The sequence below is a fragment of the Martes martes genome, assembly GCF_963455335.1.
Source record: "Martes martes genome assembly, chromosome: 7".
NCBI classification, from domain to species: Eukaryota; Metazoa; Chordata; class Mammalia; order Carnivora; family Mustelidae; genus Martes; species Martes martes.
In genome coordinates this window covers 20,132,368-20,150,173 of record NC_137894.1, presented here as the reverse complement: position 1 = coordinate 20,150,173, position 17,806 = coordinate 20,132,368, and the positions used below count along the sequence as shown (strand labels likewise).

Below are 17,806 nucleotides of genomic sequence, written 5' to 3'. Positions count from 1 at the left end.
TAGACCTCGTGTATGTATATAGCTTTCATTCTGGGGAGAATCTGGCTCTTAAAATCCAGTGTATTGGGGACTGGGGAAACAGCAATCCACAGAGAGAACACATTACAAGTCTCTTCCATTTCTAAATGAAAGAGATTTCTTCACATTCAGAAGCAGTTCTGCTTCTAATTCTTCAAAATTATAAAAAGGAAGAGTTTTTAAAAATCTGGTCTCAGAGGGAATTCTCAGAAGTTTAAGGATCCTCTTAATCTTTGCTTGTTTTTCTCGCAACAATGAGATGTTTTCCTTAGTAATTATTTTTTTCAAAATGACATTGAAAAGCACTCTAGTGGTTGTGACTTTTGATACATATTACTATAAGACAAAAAAATCAGTTATAAGTAGAAATAAAATTACTTGTTCTCATCATTGAATGTGTGTTGTTTCACTGTCATATTCAAACTTACCTCTTGTGAAATGCAGAGAATAACAAGTAATCCTTAATGCTGTGTAGTTGTCCTTTAAGTGTGATCAATAAATAAATGATGAAAAATGCCATCTTTGTTTTAAATCTAAAAAGCTCAGAATTAATTTTTTGATTCCAGACAATTGTTTCAGAGCAGAGTAATTTTGACATAGTTTTTCCATTTATCTACTTGTTTTAACTTCAGTAATTAAAACCAGAATAGGTATATAAATGATTTTTACATATATTATGCATTTCTTTTTTTTAATTATTTTTTATTATGTTATGTTAGTCACCATACAGTACATCATTAGTTTTTGATGTAGTGTTCCATGATTCATTGTTTACGTATAACACCCAGTGCTCCATGCAATACGCGCCCTCCTTAATACTACCACAGGGCCAACCCACCCCCATCTAAAACCCTCACTTTGTTTCTCAGAGTCCACAGTCTCTCATGGTTCATCTCCCCTCCGATTTCCCTCCCTTCATTTTCCCCTTCCTTCTCCTAATGTGCTCTATGCTGTTCCTTATGTTCCACAAGTCAGTGAAACCATTTGATAATTGACTTTCTCTGCTTGACTTATTTCACTCAGCATAATCTCCTCCAGTCCTGTCCATGTTGATGCAAAAGTTGGGTATTCATCCTTTCTGATGACTGAGTAATAGTCCATTGTAGACATGAATAGACACTTCTCCAATGAAAACATATAAACAGCTAACAGACACATGAAAAAATGTTCATCATTAGCCATCAGGGAGATTCAAATCAAAACCACATTGAGATACCACCTTATACCAGTTAGAATGGCAAAAATTAACAAGACAGGAAACAACAAATGTTGGAGAGGGTGTGGGAAAGGGGGAGCCCTCAGACAACAGTTCGTGGGAATGCATTTAGTTTTTTAAAAAATTAATTTTATAAATCCATTAATTTTCAAAAGAAGAATATCAATGACTATTCCCTTTTTCAGGGTTTTTTTCCAGACTTCAGACTTCAGTTCCAAAAGTAAGAACTTTCTCCACATCACAGTCCTCGCTTCAAGCGGCAGGTCCTGTGTGGAACCTGGGTCGACTCAATCATGTAGCAATTGCAGTGCCAGACTTGGAAAAAGCCACAGCATTTTATAAGAATGTTCTGGGGGCCCGGGTAAGTGAGGCGGTCCCTGTTCCTGAGCATGGAGTGTCTGTTGTTTTTGTCAACCTGGGAAACACCAAGATGGAGCTGCTTCATCCGTTGGGAAATGACAGTCCAATTGCAGGTTTTCTGCAGAGAAACAAGGCTGGAGGAATGCATCATATCTGCATTGAGGTATTTTATTTCAATGTTTGGTGTTTCAAATTTCTCTTTTACAAAATGTCTTTTACTCTTTGAGACTATGTATTGTCACTGTCATCAAAAGTGGTATTAAGTTCTTTACAGGGAACGGTAATAGCGGTCTTACTCAAAGATGGATCTGTGGGTATATTCTCTTTCCCTCTAGAAGACTGAATAATAATAATAATATATTTTATCGAAGTCTGGATTTAACAACCACAACAAAGGCCACCAAAGCCGGCCAAAGCAGATTTGCATCTTTGCTCTAGTATTTATTGATTATACATAACCTCCCATGTAATAGAAATACAGCTGCTTTCATTATCACAAGGCAATTAGAAGAAGGTGAAAAGACTTTATAGAGTAAGAATTTCCATATACATGCTAACTATTCTTATGATTATTTTCTATCCTTAAAATTCTAATAATAACTTGTTCCTTATTATAAAAGTGATACATTTTCAATTACTGACCGTGATTTTTAAGACCTTTCAATTGCATCTTACAATTCCCAAGAAAAACTTGAAATGTGAGACAAGAACATTCTCATTAGAGAGCCTGTATCTGTAGATATTCATGTTCAGATAACTGCCTTTTGTAAGACCAGCAATACTAATTACGCTTCATTTAAATTATTTTGATAGGACAATTCTTTTCATAGAAATAATGGCATAATTAATTTGTAGGCCTGTTCCTAATCTAGAAGAGAAGGGGGTTGATTCTAGAGTGAATTCAAGGATTTATTCAGTTCATTTTGCAAACATATTTAAGAACCTGCAGAGTGTACTCCACTGAGTAATGGGATTCAGCAGCGAAGAAGAAACAGACCAGGCACACAGTGAGGAGGGGCAGCTATTTAAAAAGGCAATTAGAGTATCCTACGATAAAGCAGGATTAATACACATGTGTTCTCAGTAACATCAATAAGGGAAAGATTGCTCCCGGCCGGCGGAGGAGGTGAGAAGGCATCAGAGGGCATGAGTTGTAATGAAGGTGAAGGAATTCCCCAGATCAACAAGAGGAGAAAGGTATTCCAGGCAGAGGGAACAGCATATGCAAGGGGATAGTTATACTAACCACTTGGATTGAATCCTCTGGCAGTATATGAAGGATTTAATGTGTACTATTTTCTTTCATTTTCATAGCTACTCTATGAACCATTCTACTCACCTTTGACAGTTAACTTGCTTCTAGTCAAATTAGTTGTAAGTGGGAAGGCTGAGGGTCAAACCCAGATTTGTTCTGATTCCAGGATCAGCACTGTGAGCTGTGGTACCAAATTGCCTTCATCATATTGGGTAATTTTAAAATTTGAGGCGGGGGAGCCATAACATGTTAGGAGCTAAACATACCTACTATTTAACCTTTACACCTTTTGGGAGGTTAATTTTGGCTGCAAGTCTTTATTTCAGTGGACTTTAGGGTTTGTCTGAGACACCCCCCCAGGATGAGAAGCAGGATCATCAACCTTTGAACGGACTCTTCCCTCTCCCACACTGCAGTGTCTGTGTTCTACATCAGAGTCCATGCCTTCAAAGGAAGCCGCCATGTGAGTTAGAGTTCAGTTAAGTAAAGAACAGTGGAAGTTCAGTAATGTAACAGTGTATTCAAAAGTACAGATTAAAAGGGGGAAATGAAAACGTAATGTCAGTATAAAATAGAGGTGTATAATAGGAAAAGGTATGAAAAGTTAGTTTCTAAGTTAGTATGACACCCCCTGTCGTCGTTCTCTGTTCTTGGTAAAAAAATAAAGTGACTTAACTAGATACATGGATGGATGGATTTTATTTTTCTCTTCTCAGTCTAAAAGTGAGGTGTTCCAGAGGGGAGGGAAGGCAGAGAGAGAATACAGGGCAAATGCCTATAAAGAGAGGATCTAGAAATTACACATTTCACTCTGCTCATGTCCCATCGGCCCGAGCTTAGTCACATGGTACTCTGGGCTGCAGATGCATCTGTAGGCAGGCGGTTAGGTACCCTGCTAACGTTTACGCTGTTGCTATAATTAAAAGGAAGAAAAGGGGAAACCATACTGAAGACCGCCAATCTATGCTATGCTTGGTAACTTTTAAAAAATGGTATTTCCAGAATAGCGTGACACTTTTTCTGGATGAAGATATGCTGTAGGATAGAAACACGGGAGAGTTAGTGTCACTGCTGCTGCAGTCTGTGAAATGAAGTCATCATCCCATGCAGGGGTTCGATTCCCTGACTCACCAGAAAGAACAGAATTCCTCGCCTATCCTTGAACAGGACACATTTCTGTTAAATGAAACCACTGAGATTTCAGGGTAATTTTTCTTTTTTAATGTAAAGATATATTTAATGTTCTTTTAATCACAGATACAGGATTAGGCAAACACCAAGAAGTGGACGGCATATTAAACTAGATGATTTGAGGAGAGTTTAGAAAGGGAATTACTTACAAGATGTGGGCCAAGTTTAGGGAGTCAACAGTACATGGCGCAGTATCCTTAAGGCTAGCTCTGGGATGGGATGGGGACCATTAGAACCTCTAAATCTGAAGGGGCAAGTGAAAGACCATTACCAAGACCTACGGGGGGAAGTGTCTTGAGCAGGTCTCTAAACAAGAGTGGTGGCCTACCTCGGAGGGAGCAGGCCAGGGAAACTGGGCAGGGCGGGGTGGGGGTATAAATATCCCCACTTCACTTGTCCCTCACCCTCCTGTCTTTGTGTTAGCTGAACCCAGTTGGAACCCAGAGGAAAAACAAGTTTATGAATGCAGGTAAACTTCCTGACAACAGAGCATGATGAAGCAGAGGGGAACACAATGAAGAGGGAAACCAGAAAGGGAATGGAAGATACCTGGCATACTTGCCTTCCCGTTGACCCTTCAGGGTAAATTATTAGAGCACAGTAGAACTTGGTCTATTCTGGCTAATATAACTTGGGTCTGAAATTGCTTTTTACTAAAGTTATGAAATATGATAGAATTAGTCAGAAAATACTTCCTTGGTCATTACAATTACTGTTAGCATCAATATGCATTATCCTATACTGTTGTTGTTGTGGCAAACAACAGCTATTTGATTTTTTTTTTTTTACTTGGGTCAAGACTTCAATGGGCATAAGTAGTAATTTTCATAGAGCAGAGAGGAGATAACTATTTGATTTTGCTTAGGATTTTGTGGGCTGGGAGTTTGGGGGAGGGCTCTGCCAGCCAGTTCTAACTTGGGATCCCTCATGTGTATATGGTCAAATGCTGGCTGGGGATACAGTCATGGGAAGGCTCTATTGGGCTGGGCATCCCACAGGCCTCACCTGAGGTGGCAGCTGATTTTCAGCTAGCAGCTGGGTGCTTGGCCAGGCTTTCCAGGAGGAGCCCCTGTATGTAACCTGTTCAGCTTCAGTTGCTGATGGTAGTTCTAAGGATAGTTGGACTTCTTATTGGGCAGTTGGCTTATCCCAGAGTGTCCCAAGAGAGCCAGGCAGGACCACATGGCTGTTTTTGCCCTAGCCTCTGAAGTCCCACCGCAGTCTCTTTGTCATACACAAGCTTTTCAGGCAGGCCAGCTGCAAGGGAAGAGGACATAGACCCTGCCTCTTAATGGGATGAGCAGCAAAGAATCCATGGACAAGTTTTACAAGTGTATAGCCATCAATGTGCTAATGTGTTCTAAGCAATAGGAAAATGCGGGAAACTTTTAAATGCTATAGAATGATTTTATTTCCAAAGAGCCAGAAGTGGGAACCAGCAGCATTCTCATATGCATGAGGAAGTAACCTATCTAGCTTTTGTATAAATAAGGAAATTCGAGATCAGTGCTCGATAAGGTAGAAGATGATAAATATTACATACACAGTGATATGTAAAAAGCAGTGACTTTGGCTTTCCCTGTTTGGGGATAGGCAACGTTCAGAAATGTGCCTTTTTAAAAATTAATTATTTTTTTAATTGTGTTAGTCACCATACAGTACATCATTAGTTTTTGATGTAGTGTTCCATGATCATTGTTTGCATATAACACCCAGTGCTCCATGCAGTCGGTGCCTTCCTTAATACCCGTCTTTTGCATCAACATGGATAGGACTGGAGGAGATTATGCTAAGTAAGTCAAGCAGAGAAAGTGAATTATCATATGGTTTCACTTGTTTGTGGAGCATAAGGAAGAGTATGCAGGACATTAGGAGAAGGGAAAAATGAAGGGGGAGGAATCAGAAATGTGTCTTCTGATGATGCTCACAATCTTGTATAACTTTATGGCTCCTAGCCATTGATTTCTTAATGCCCTTCCTTCTTTTAAAATGTTAAATCCACCCCATCAGAGAAGTGACTTTCTTCTCTGTAATTATCACCAGGATACTTTATATATTTTTCCCTGGGACCTCATATAAAACCTCTGGTTTAGCAGTGTGTCTGCTATGGGCATGATCATAGCTTTCAGTTGGCTTAAGAGAGGTTTTAGACAAAATGAACTTTTTTCTTATATGTGAATTAGTTTCCCAGCCACTTATCAACAGTTTTCTGTCAAAGTTGGCTTTTGGTTTCATTTTTTCTTTCCCAATCTCTTATACTTGTGTGGTTTGCCTTTTACTAGACTAGAGAAAGTTTAAAAGTCACCTTCCCTTGCCTGCATATGGACCAAGTAGCCTGCTGTTTTCTCGCACAGCTTTTACTGATGCTGCCAGGGTGCACTTGGTGCCTTCTCCAGGCCTCTCCCTGAGGAGATGGTCCTGATACGGATAGAACTAGCTCTGCTTTCACTGAGTAATTTGCCCAGAGAATAATGTATGTCATGGTGAAAACCTTTCTTATTCAACAAATTTGTATTGAGGTTGAACAAAATGTTTAATGCTCCCATGCTGGCTAGTAAAGACCCCAAGTAACAGGACCCTTCCCTGGGACCCCTGCACTCCTCATGCATGTACACGTGCACGTACACACACTTCATCAACTAAAGGGTTAGCACTTTCTGCAAGGGTCTTCCAGAACTCTGATCCCTAACAAGTTCCCCTCTCTTTTATTTGGCTGGTGTCTTTGTCTGCATTATATTGCTGATTGTTAAGTATTTTCAGTTTCACTCTGATCCTCACTGCCTTCGGTGCTGGGGATATGTAGCTGAACAGAACACAGAGGCCCTCGCTTCCTGGAGTTGGGCTTGCTTCATTTATTCACACATGCCCTGCATTTTCCTCAGAAGACTGGTGGTGACTGACCAAAATACAGTTTAGAAGGTACAGAATAATGAACATAAATAACAGTGCAAGTTAAAACAAAGAAGAAGTGTAAGGCAAAATAAAACTGAAGATAAGATTAGTATATCTATTGTTTTTCCCAGTATTGCTGCATAGTTTCCAAAACAAGAGGAAAAATAAAGAATAGTCAAAATAATTATGGCTCCTTCCCCCTTCTTTCCCTTCCCTTCCTGAACCAGTCAGTGCTGAAGACTTGGGGTAGGGCACAGCAAAATGGTTGTCAGTGTTTGTGGGGAGGGCTAGAGTAGCCCAGAGCAGGGTGTTGGGGCCAGAGTGGGGTAAGAAGAGCATCAGCAAGTGGGCACTGGCTGCCGTGAGAAAGCCAGGGACTGAGTAAGATGCCCAGGCACGAGGAGGTCCAGCTCAGGGTGTCAGTATCTGAGCAGGATGGGGGCAGGGAGGTGTATCTACAGGGAGACAGCCCAGCTTCAGATGTCTGCATTAGAAGGGCATCAGCATGGAAGACTAGCCCAGTGCAAGCCTGTTGAGGGTGGCATCCATATGGATGGGAGGGGGGCAGCATGGAATGTAAGAGCCTAAATAGAGTGAGGGAGGTATTGGGGGGGTGGGGGTGGAGGAGGGTACCCTGCATGGAGAGTCAGGGCCTGAGTCCTGTGAGGAGTGTATCAGTGCAGAGGAAGATGGTGACACAGTGTGGGGAGTTGAAGCCAGGTGGGGTGGTGAATGTTCTCACATGAGGCGGCCTGATGTGGGGAGCCAGGGCCTGAGCGGGGTGAGGCAGACATCCACATGTGCTGGAAGCAGGTATAGGGAATCAGAGTCCAAACAGGGTGAGAAGCATGTGTATACCTTGGGACAATTCTGTGCACGAGGTTGGGACCCAAGCAAGGTGAGGAGGACTGTCATGCAGGGAGTGCCCAAACCCAAGTGGGTTAGACCTCCACACGGGCCTGGTGATGTGAGGTAGTGATTGGGAGCGCAGATGGCTGGGAGGGGCAGCCAGGGGAGAGGAAGGGGACGTGGTGAAGAGTGCATTGCTGAGGGAAGGACAGCAGCAGGGAAAAGGGCTGATTTCTTAGAGGGTTTAATAAAATAAGTATAGTGAAGATAATGAGAGTCAGGTTTGCCAGTCTGAGAAATGGCATTACAAGTACAGAAAGGATATTAGATTTCATCTAGAGGTAATCCTGCTTGCACCAGGCTGATGGGGAAAAGCACATGATAAAAATATTATTTAAAAAATAGGACTGGGGCGCCTGGGCAGCTCAGTTGGTTAAGTGTCTGCCTTCAGCTCAGGTCACGATTCCAGGATCCTGGGATCCAGCCCTGTATCCAGCTCCCTGCTCCGTGGGGAGTCTGTCCCTCTCCCTCAATCCCACTCCTGTTTGTGCTCTCTGTCTCTCTCAAACAAATAAATAAGATCTTCTAAAAAAATAAAAATAAGATTTCAAAAAGTGTAAAAAATGCAGCAGTTTTATTTTCTGAGTAGTCCCATACTAGAGGACTTATTGTTTTGTTAATGGTTTTATCTCTTTTCTAGATCTATTTCCAATGAGCAAATATTCCTTATGAAAGGAAAACTCTAAGGCTAGTAAGACAACTTATTTTTTGCATACTGGGGACTGTCTGTTCTCCAACCAAAAAGGCAGAAAAGTCTGCTTTTTAAAAAGTTCCATTCTCAAAAAAAAGTTCCATTCTCTTTTTGGCTTTATAATAAACCCTAGGGGATAGTTAAGCTCCGTGAGTGATCTCTGTCACTAGTTCCCAGATGTGAGAGTTTCATAGAAAGATAACATTTGCAGAAAACAGAACAAAACAAAAAAAGTGGACGTTTAATGAGGTTTTAAACTTTCTGTGTTATTAAGGGGAAAAAAATCTAAACTTCCAACTACTGCTAACATCATTTTGTAAAAGAAAGTGCAAATTTATTACCAAGAAAAAGTAAGAAGGAAAAGGAGAGATCCTCTTAGAATAAAAGAATCCTGTCAATTAAACAAATGTAGAAGTTGAGGTGAACTATGCCCTTCTGACATAATTCTGAAGAATACACAGGAACCCTTTGAGCCCCATGCAAAGTAACATTGTTAGGTTTGCATAATTTACTGTTTTTAGTTTGGCCTGGGGAGACAATTGAAACAAATATTTTATCCATTTTAGCTTTCATGGATTTATGTTAATTGGGGGATTAAATTTCATTCATTATTGATATCATTTAGGATCATTGTAATTTTATATAAAATAAAAAGCCTATATTTTTGGAAGTAGTCAAAATATGCACCATTGAAAGTGCATTATTCTGTAAATTACTCAATGTAGAATTATTGAATCAATGTAATTGTATACCTGAAATTAATATGTTGTATGTTAATTATATCTCAATAAAAAAATTTTTTAAGTAGCACCCTACTTCATAAAATTTGGTCACAGAGAATTATACACCTTAAAAGATGTTACTTAGTCCAACTCCTTGCCTTCAAACAAGTATTGACATTTTTTAGATGAGGCAGTTCAGGATCGAAGAGAGCACAAGATTTACCAAGATTCTGAATTCTGATTGTGACAGTCCAAACATCTTTTATTTGGAGTACTAGCACTCTTAATTTAAAAATGACAGGAGGGGGCGCCTGGGTGGCTCAGTGGGTTAGAGCCTCTGCCTTTGGCTCAGGTCATGATCTTGGGGTCCTGGGATCAGGCCCCGCATAGGGCTCTCTGCTCAGCAGGGAGCCTGCTTCCTCCTCTCTCTGCCTGCCTCTCTGCCTACTTGTGATCTGTCTGTCAAATAAATATATGAAATCTTTAAAAAATAAAAATAAAAAATAAAATAAAAATGACAGGAGAAATCAAAATAAATTTTCAGACACAAGGTACAACCTTAAAACCACTACTACTCAAAAAAAAAAAAAAAAGCTGATAAGAAGAAGAGATAAATAGCCAAGGTTTTCACTTAATGGCATTCAAGGTCATATAGAGCTATAAGATGCATAACTGTAATTGTACAAAGGACTATAAAAGCAAAAATTTGTAGATGGGTTATTATTAACCGTGTTATTTTTTATCCTTAGGGGGAAAGACTTAATTTCCCAAGTCAGATTGCTTTGCATTTCTCATAACCTTAAAGTACATAATGCACCTACTTTCAATTCAGAAAATTAAGACAGTTTTATTTCATTATTTTTATTAGTCCCAAGCAAAATATTAGGGGTGTTTCTGAAGAATTGTAGATTTTATAGCAACACTCTTACAGAAGGATGAATATGGCACAAGATCTTTAAAATCAAAATCAGTAATAGAAATAGTAACAGAAATAGAAATAGTTGGTCGTGCAATGTTAATGTAGGCATCAGAGACACAGGAGTCAACCCACAGTGCTCTGGTAAGTGTCTCTATTAGTGTAGGCATTTTTTCAAAATATAAATCTAATTTATTAAATCTCAGAAGTATTTCTTGAATTAAGGGATATTGAAGAGGCAGTATACTAAAAATGGAGATGCAACATCGTATTTGTAGATACTTATACTTGGGTAGAATGTTCTATAATGAGAATATCCATGATCATATTTAGCATGGAAGTTACCAAAAGGACGCTTGGAAAAAAAGTCATAATTCTGTTATGAATTTTTTCAAATGTAATGAAAGTAGAAAAAAATAATGTAGAAGAAGTATAAAAATATAATGTAATGAACTCCCATATTCCCATCACGCAGATTCAACAATTTTCAAGATCTTGGCACATTTGCTTTATTTTTTTTTTCTTAAACTATTTAAAAATCATTCACAACAGGGGCGCCTGGGTGGCTCAGTGGGTTAAAGCCTCTGCCTTCGGCTCAGGTCATGATCTCAGAGTCCTGGGATCGAGCCCCACATCAGGCTCTCTGCTCTGGCGGGGAGCCTGCTTCCCCCTCTTTCTCTGCCTGCCTCTCTGCCTACTTGTGATTTCTCTCTCTCTGTCAAATAAATAAATAAAATGTTAAAAAAAAATCATTCACAACATGTAATTTTACCTTTATGTAGTTTGTGTCTCTAAGAAATTAACCATGATGATATTATCATATTGATCAAATTTAAAAATAAATCTTTTGTCACCATGATAAACACAGTCCATGAGATATGTTAGATTGATATATATATATATTATATATATATATCAATATATATATTTTATATATATATCTATATATATATTATATATATATTGATTATATGTTAGATATGTTAGATTGATTCACAAATGTCTCTATATAGACTTGTTCTAATCAGGACTCAGACAAGGTCCACTTATTACAAATGGTTGTTAATCTCTTTAGGCCCTTTTAAAAAAAAATTATTAACCTCTTACTAGTATAGTGCATTTGTCAAGATTAATGAACCAAATCGATATATTATCATTACCTAAAATCTGTATTTAGACTTTCTTAGTTTTTACCCCGTGTCCTTTTTCTGTTCTAGGATCCCATCTAGAATAACCACATTACATTTAGTTATCATGTCTCCTTAAGCTCCTCTTGCCTGTGACACTTTTTCAGAGTTTCCTTGTTTTTGATGACCTTGATATTTTTGAGGATTACCAGTCAGCTAGTTATTTTGTAGAAAGTCCCTCAACTGAGATTTTTCTCATGATTAGATAGACTAGGGTTATTGATTTTGGGGAGGAAGACCACAGAGGTACATATCACATCAAGGATGTCATCAACATGACTTATTACTATTGATATTGACCTTTATTCCATACCTGAGAGAATGTCATCATGTTTCTCCACTGTAAAGTTACACTCTTTTCCCCTTTCTCCGTAATATAATCTTGGGAAGGAAGTCACTGTGTGAGGCCAACACTGAGGCGGTGGAGAGTTATGCTCCGTCTCTTTTATAATTCCATTAACTATTTGGAAGTTTCCTGAATGGAAGATTGTTCCATTCTTCCCCATTTATTTATTTAATTATTCATTATTCAATAATTTGCTTATTTATTGGACATTTATTTATGTTGGTGAGGATTTATAGGTATTTATACTTTGGGCTATAATCCAATACTACTTTATTTTGTTGCTCAAATTGTTCCAGCTTTGGCAAAAGGGCACTTTGGGTTGATTCTTGTGTCTCTGATGTACCTCATCTTTTTGTTTGTTTTCCTCCCACACTTCCTTAGTTTCTGGCACTGCAAGGTCCTCCAGATTTACCATTTATATTCCCTGCCCTAGCCTAAAACCAGACATTTCTCCAAGGAGTACTGGTTCATTTTAGTAGAGAAAAGTATTAGAAACCAAGATCTGGGCTCTGTTGTTGCTACTGGAATGTCACTGTTTCTTGGCCTTTTGAGCTAACAGAGCAAGGACATATATGTGTATATACTGGATGGATGGGTGGACGGATGGATGGATGGAGATTTCTTTAGATAGCCAGATAGAACTTTTACAATGTATATATATCATATTCATGAACTCATGAGTTCATACTGGTATCTCTAACTGTAACCCATTACCATGGGAACCACTGGATCCTTCTTTACTTATTCATAACTGCCCATTTCAACTGAGAAACTTGGCTCCCACTATCTGCCATCCGTTTATTTAATTGTGCAATTTCAGTAGGGATATACAGCGGTTGTATTTGTTTCCTAGGGACTCCATAATAAATGACCACAAACCTGGTAGCTTAAAACAGCAGAAATTTATCTTGTTATAGTTCTAGAGCCCAGAGTCCAAAATCAAGAGAAAGAAATATGGAGGAGGGGGGGAAAAAAAAACAGAACAGACCATAAGAGCAATGTAGAACATGGTCAAAGGTTTTATCCATATATGTGGAATCCCAGAAAAAGAGAAGAAAGAAAATAGAGCAGAAGCAATAATTGAAGAAATCGTCTAAGGACATTAACAATCTGAGGTAAGACATCCACCTGCAGATTCGGGAAGCTCAGAAATCCCACGTAGGGCAAATTCAAATAAAACCGTACCTGAGCACACCACTGTCCTGCTGAAAACCAAAGATGAAGAGAAAATCTTAAAAGCAATCAGAAAAAAAAAAAAAAAGACAACAGAAATTGTGAACTAATATATAATGACATTTTTTTTAAGATACTGACAAAAAACACTGCCAATGTAGAATTCTAAGTTAGCTGAGATAATATAAGAGAGGCCAGATTTATCCCCTTGCCTCAAACAAACGAAAAATCTAAACAAAATATATGAAACGATTTTCTGACATTGAACATCAGACAGCACAACACATTCCTGAAAGAAGGGAAACAAAAGGAGCCGTGCAATTTCCCAGCTTACTGGCTGGAGAAAGTTTCTAGGCTGCAGTGCAGGAAGGGGGAATCCAAGTGAAGGTTAGCAGTCTCCCTGAGTTGAGGGGATAGAAGTGGGGGGTCTGGGGAAGCCAGGGTGATTGAGTTTGCAGTATAAGGTATGGGAAAGAGAGATGCCTAAAGAGAGTTTTCCAGAGATCTACAGTACCTCTCAGGTCTTCATCTGAAAATTGAGCCGTGCATTCACATGAGGAAGCTACCTGAGGTTGGGAATAGAACTCTGGAAGTATCAGAGGGGACAGTCCATATACCAACTGGAGTAGTTTGTGTTCTTACCCACCATAGTGGAAGTCCTTGTGATTTATGGGACATATGGTAGAGTATTGAAAAGGACTTTGCCTTACCCATGAAGAAAATCAGTCCTAGACTAAAGTCTGCTCTGATCCTTCAGTAAGTGAGTAAATAAACTGTTATATCCAAACACTGAGTTATTTTCAACACTGAAAAGAAATAAGCTATCAAGCTATGAAAATATGTGGAGGAATCTTAAATATATATTATAGTGAAAGAAACCAATCTGCAAAGGCTATCTACTGTCTGATTTAACTATATAACATTCCGGAAAAGGCAAAACTATGGAGACAGTAAAAACATCAGTGGTTACCAAGGGTTGGCGGTGGGGGAAGGATGACTAAGCAGAGCACAGAGGATTTTTAGGGCAGTGAAAACACCTTGTATGATACCATAATGATGGGTACATGTCATACATTTGTCCAAACCCATAGAATGTATAACACGAAAATGACCCTAAGGTGAACTTCACTTTGGGTGATAATGCTGTCAGTATAGGTTCATCAGTTGTAACAAATACCACACTTTGATGAGGTATGTTGATAATGACAGAAGATATGCACTTGTGGGGGCAGGGGTTATATGTATGAAATCTTTGTACCTTTGGTCAATTTTGCTGTGAACCTAAAACTGCTCTTAGAAAAAGTTTAAAACAAAACAGTCATTCTAGAATTTTGCAATTGATGAAAATATCCTTCAAAAATGAAAGTATCATGTATCATAGGACTGACTATTGTTAAAAATGGCAATATTCCCTAACTTGATCTATAACTTAATCCAATCCCTATCCGATCCTGTCTAGCTGGCATCTTTGCAGAAATGGACAAATAATCCTAAAATTCATATAGAAATGCAAGGGATCCCAAATAGCCAAAGCAATCTTGAAAGAGAATAGCAAAGTTGGAGGATTTACACTTCCTGATTTCAAAACTTTATACAATGCTACAGTAATCAAAATGGCATGGTACTAGCATAAGGATAGACATAGAAATCAGTAGAATATAGCTAAGAGTCAGACATAAATCCTCATATATACAGTAAGTTTTCAACAAAAGTAACAAGACCATCCAATGGGGAAAGACTAGTCTTTTCAACAGATGGCTTTGGGACAGCTGGATACATGCAAAAGAATGTATTGGGGGAGCACCTGGGTGGCTCAGTCATTAAGCATCTGCCTTCAGCTCTGGTCATGATCCCAGAGTCCTGGGATCGAACCCCACATAGGGCTCTCTGCTCAGCAGGGAGCCTGTTTCTCCCTTTCCACTCCTCCTGCTTGTGTTCCCTCTCTGGCTGTCTCTCTCTGTCAAATAAATAAAATCTTAAAAAAAAAAAAAAAAGAATGTATTGGGACACTTGCCTCACACCATAAGTTTTATAAGACTTAAAGATTCTTTTAACTGTGGGACACAATACAGTGACACGTGGGTAGATGCAAAACAAAACTCTTTGTTCCTTAGAACTCCAGATGAGAGAAAGCTACTGTGTAGGCCACATGAGATCGCACCTGGGGACAAAGTAACAGCAAATTGGAGCTGTAGGGGGCAGCTTAGTGGGGCAAATGGGGTAGGGTTAGTTAGTTTTCATAGGCTCCCTTTAGATTGGCTAATTTGAATAATTCTGTGGTCTCTGGGACATATCGACTGTACCTGGTTGTCTGGTATCTATCTCTGGGGCAATTAGAGTGGGTACATAATGGCTCCAGAACGTGAGGCTGATACGGGAAATGGTTGAGATGCGGACTTTATTAGTTGCTGGAGAAGAACTGACCAGCCTTTAGCCAGAGCCTCAGAACTGGGTCAAGACAGCATTTCACAAAACCCTCAAAGTTGTATTCCACCAAATATAAAAATTAGAATGGGTCAGAGACCTAAATGTAAGAGCTAAAGCTATAAAACTCTTGGGGAAGAAACAGGAATAAGTTTTCATGACCTTGAATTGGTCAATGGTTTCTTAGATTTAACACCAAAAGCACATGTAATAACACTGGGCTTCATCAAAATTAGAAGGTTTTGCATAAAGACAGCACACAGAATAGGGGAGAATATTTGCAAATCACATATCTGATAAGGCACTTAAATCCAGAGTGGTCAAAGAACTGTTACAGTTTGTTTTTATCCTTAATCTTTTGTCTGCTTGATGTATGAGATACTGAGAGCTATGCATGTTTGGTTTGCTTTTTATTTTTCTGTTAGGTACGTACAGAGTCAAGATTGTTTTGTCATCTTGGCGGATTGTTCATTTTATTTTTAGGTTGTATCTGTTCTTATTTATTTGGCATATTTCACTTTAAATTTTGAACACATGGTTAAACTGTCTCCAGATCTGCTGATATGTGACCCATAGCTCCTACCTTAAATTGCATGGTTTCTAGCCTGGCCAGCCCCTGCCCTAAGACTTGGGTATGGCCAGCTCTACTTTAGGAATCAATCTGGTCAGCCTCTACCCTAAACAAAGACACTCCTCTCAGGTTACATGGGTTATCTCCCAGACATTGAAGCAAGACCTCTCTTAAGACAAAGCCAAATTCTTTACTAGTGCACATATATGTAAATTTTTATAAGTTTATTTCAGGATTTGGAGGAACATGTGCTGAGCTGAGGGTAGTAGTTCTCTGTGGAGAAAAGTAAAAGTGGTGCTAGTAAAAGGGTACTCAGCTTTATCTGTATGTTTAAATTTTCATGTACTGCATAATTTTTTAATTACTTTAAAATGAAAAGACTAATTCAGACTAACTTTGGGAAAATGGAAAGAGAAGTTACATTCAATTAAATGAAATTCATTATATCCACATATGGAAAGATAAGCCATCAGGAAGAATTCCACTGTTCTGAAAAAGATGAGAGTAGACCAATTATTTCAAGATACATGAAGTAACCATGATTATGGTCTGGGCCTGACTTTGATATAGCTATCAAGTTTAAAATGAAACATTGTCAGGAATGTACAAATAATAGAATGTATACTATTTGAAGAAATCATTTACTTATAGTAATCTAGTGTCCTCCTTGTCAGTTGTTTGTCAAGTTTTAGAATTTAGTATATAATTCTTGGCTCACTGAAAACCAGATTCTATAAATATGAACATTTGTTAAATCTATATGTTGGGTACATGGATGTTATATTCTCTGTGCTTTTTTTATGTTTATAATGCCATTAGATTATTAAACTCCAGAATGATTTATGACTCCCTAGGATTAGAGAATTTCATATACCTTCCTATCCATTTACTGGGTTCTCAGTCTAAGAAGGATGACTTTCCAAGATAGAGGAGCATCATTCTTTCATCAAGTAAATATAGAAACACATTTGCTCCTTTCCAAGACTGCCAATGATATGAAGAAAATAGAAATGATTTAGAAGAGTTATAAAATTATAAATGTTTGGATTTTTTAGAATGGGAAAAAATTTTGGTGGCAATTTCTTAGTAATTTACATGAAAATATGAAATTTTAATCTTAAAGGTGGTATGGCAGGTGGGAGGTTTGGGGATCCAGAGAAGCACTCCTTTCTTTTGAGTACCTACTATAACCTGTGTCATATACTGCTAGGATCTTTTTTTTCTTTTTAAAGATTTTATTTATTTATTTGACAGAGATCACAAGTAGGCAGAGAGGCAGGCAGAGAGATAAGGTGGGCAAGCAGGCTCCCCGCTGAGCAGAGAGCCCGATGCGGGGCTCGATCCCAGGACCCTGAGATCATGACCTGAGCCGATGGCAGAGGCTTAACCCACTGAGCCACCCAGGCACCTCCTGCTAAGATCTTATCTGGTTTCTCATTTTAATCTCTTGCCCATTTATATAGGCTCATCTCTCTATTATAAATTATTATAAATTAGGAACTCAGAGCTCTTAAGAAAAAGAATATGTGCGGTATCACCAATGGTACCTCTAAGAGACAGTATCAAGTGTGACATACATTTTTTAGGTTATAAGGAGTAATGTTTACTAATGGTGAAAATTCTTAAGCACTGTGGTTGCTCACCTATGAGAATTTGCCGACTTCTTTTCCCTCTCTGGAAGCAGTAAGCTTATTTTTGTGATGGTTTAAGAATGATTCTGCCCGAAGGCAGACCTCATGAGCTTGTCAAGTTTCTTCTAAGTCTTAAGATCCTGTCGTTCGGTATTTTTGTGATCTCAAACCTGCTTTAATTTATTTCCTTTTCTCCAGGTGGATGACATAAATGCAGCTGTGATGGATTTGAAAGAGAAGAAGATTCGTAGTCTAAGTGAAGAGGCCAAAATAGGAGCACATGGAAAGCCAGTGATTTTTCTCC

General features: G+C 38.6%; 1 protein-coding gene across 1 annotated transcript in view; it reads left to right on the top strand.

Moving 5' to 3' along the window:
• MCEE (methylmalonyl-CoA epimerase) overlaps positions 1-17,806 on the top strand; it is a gene marked incomplete at its 3' end in the record, with an annotated part of 72,645 nt that overhangs the window by 8,917 nt on the left and 45,922 nt on the right. The window contains exons 2-3 of the mRNA XM_080809660.1: positions 1,420-1,757; positions 17,701-17,802. Coding sequence (XP_080665786.1) covers positions 1,420-1,757; positions 17,701-17,802 — 440 coding nt within the window. The remainder of the gene's footprint in view (positions 1-1,419; positions 1,758-17,700; positions 17,803-17,806) is intronic.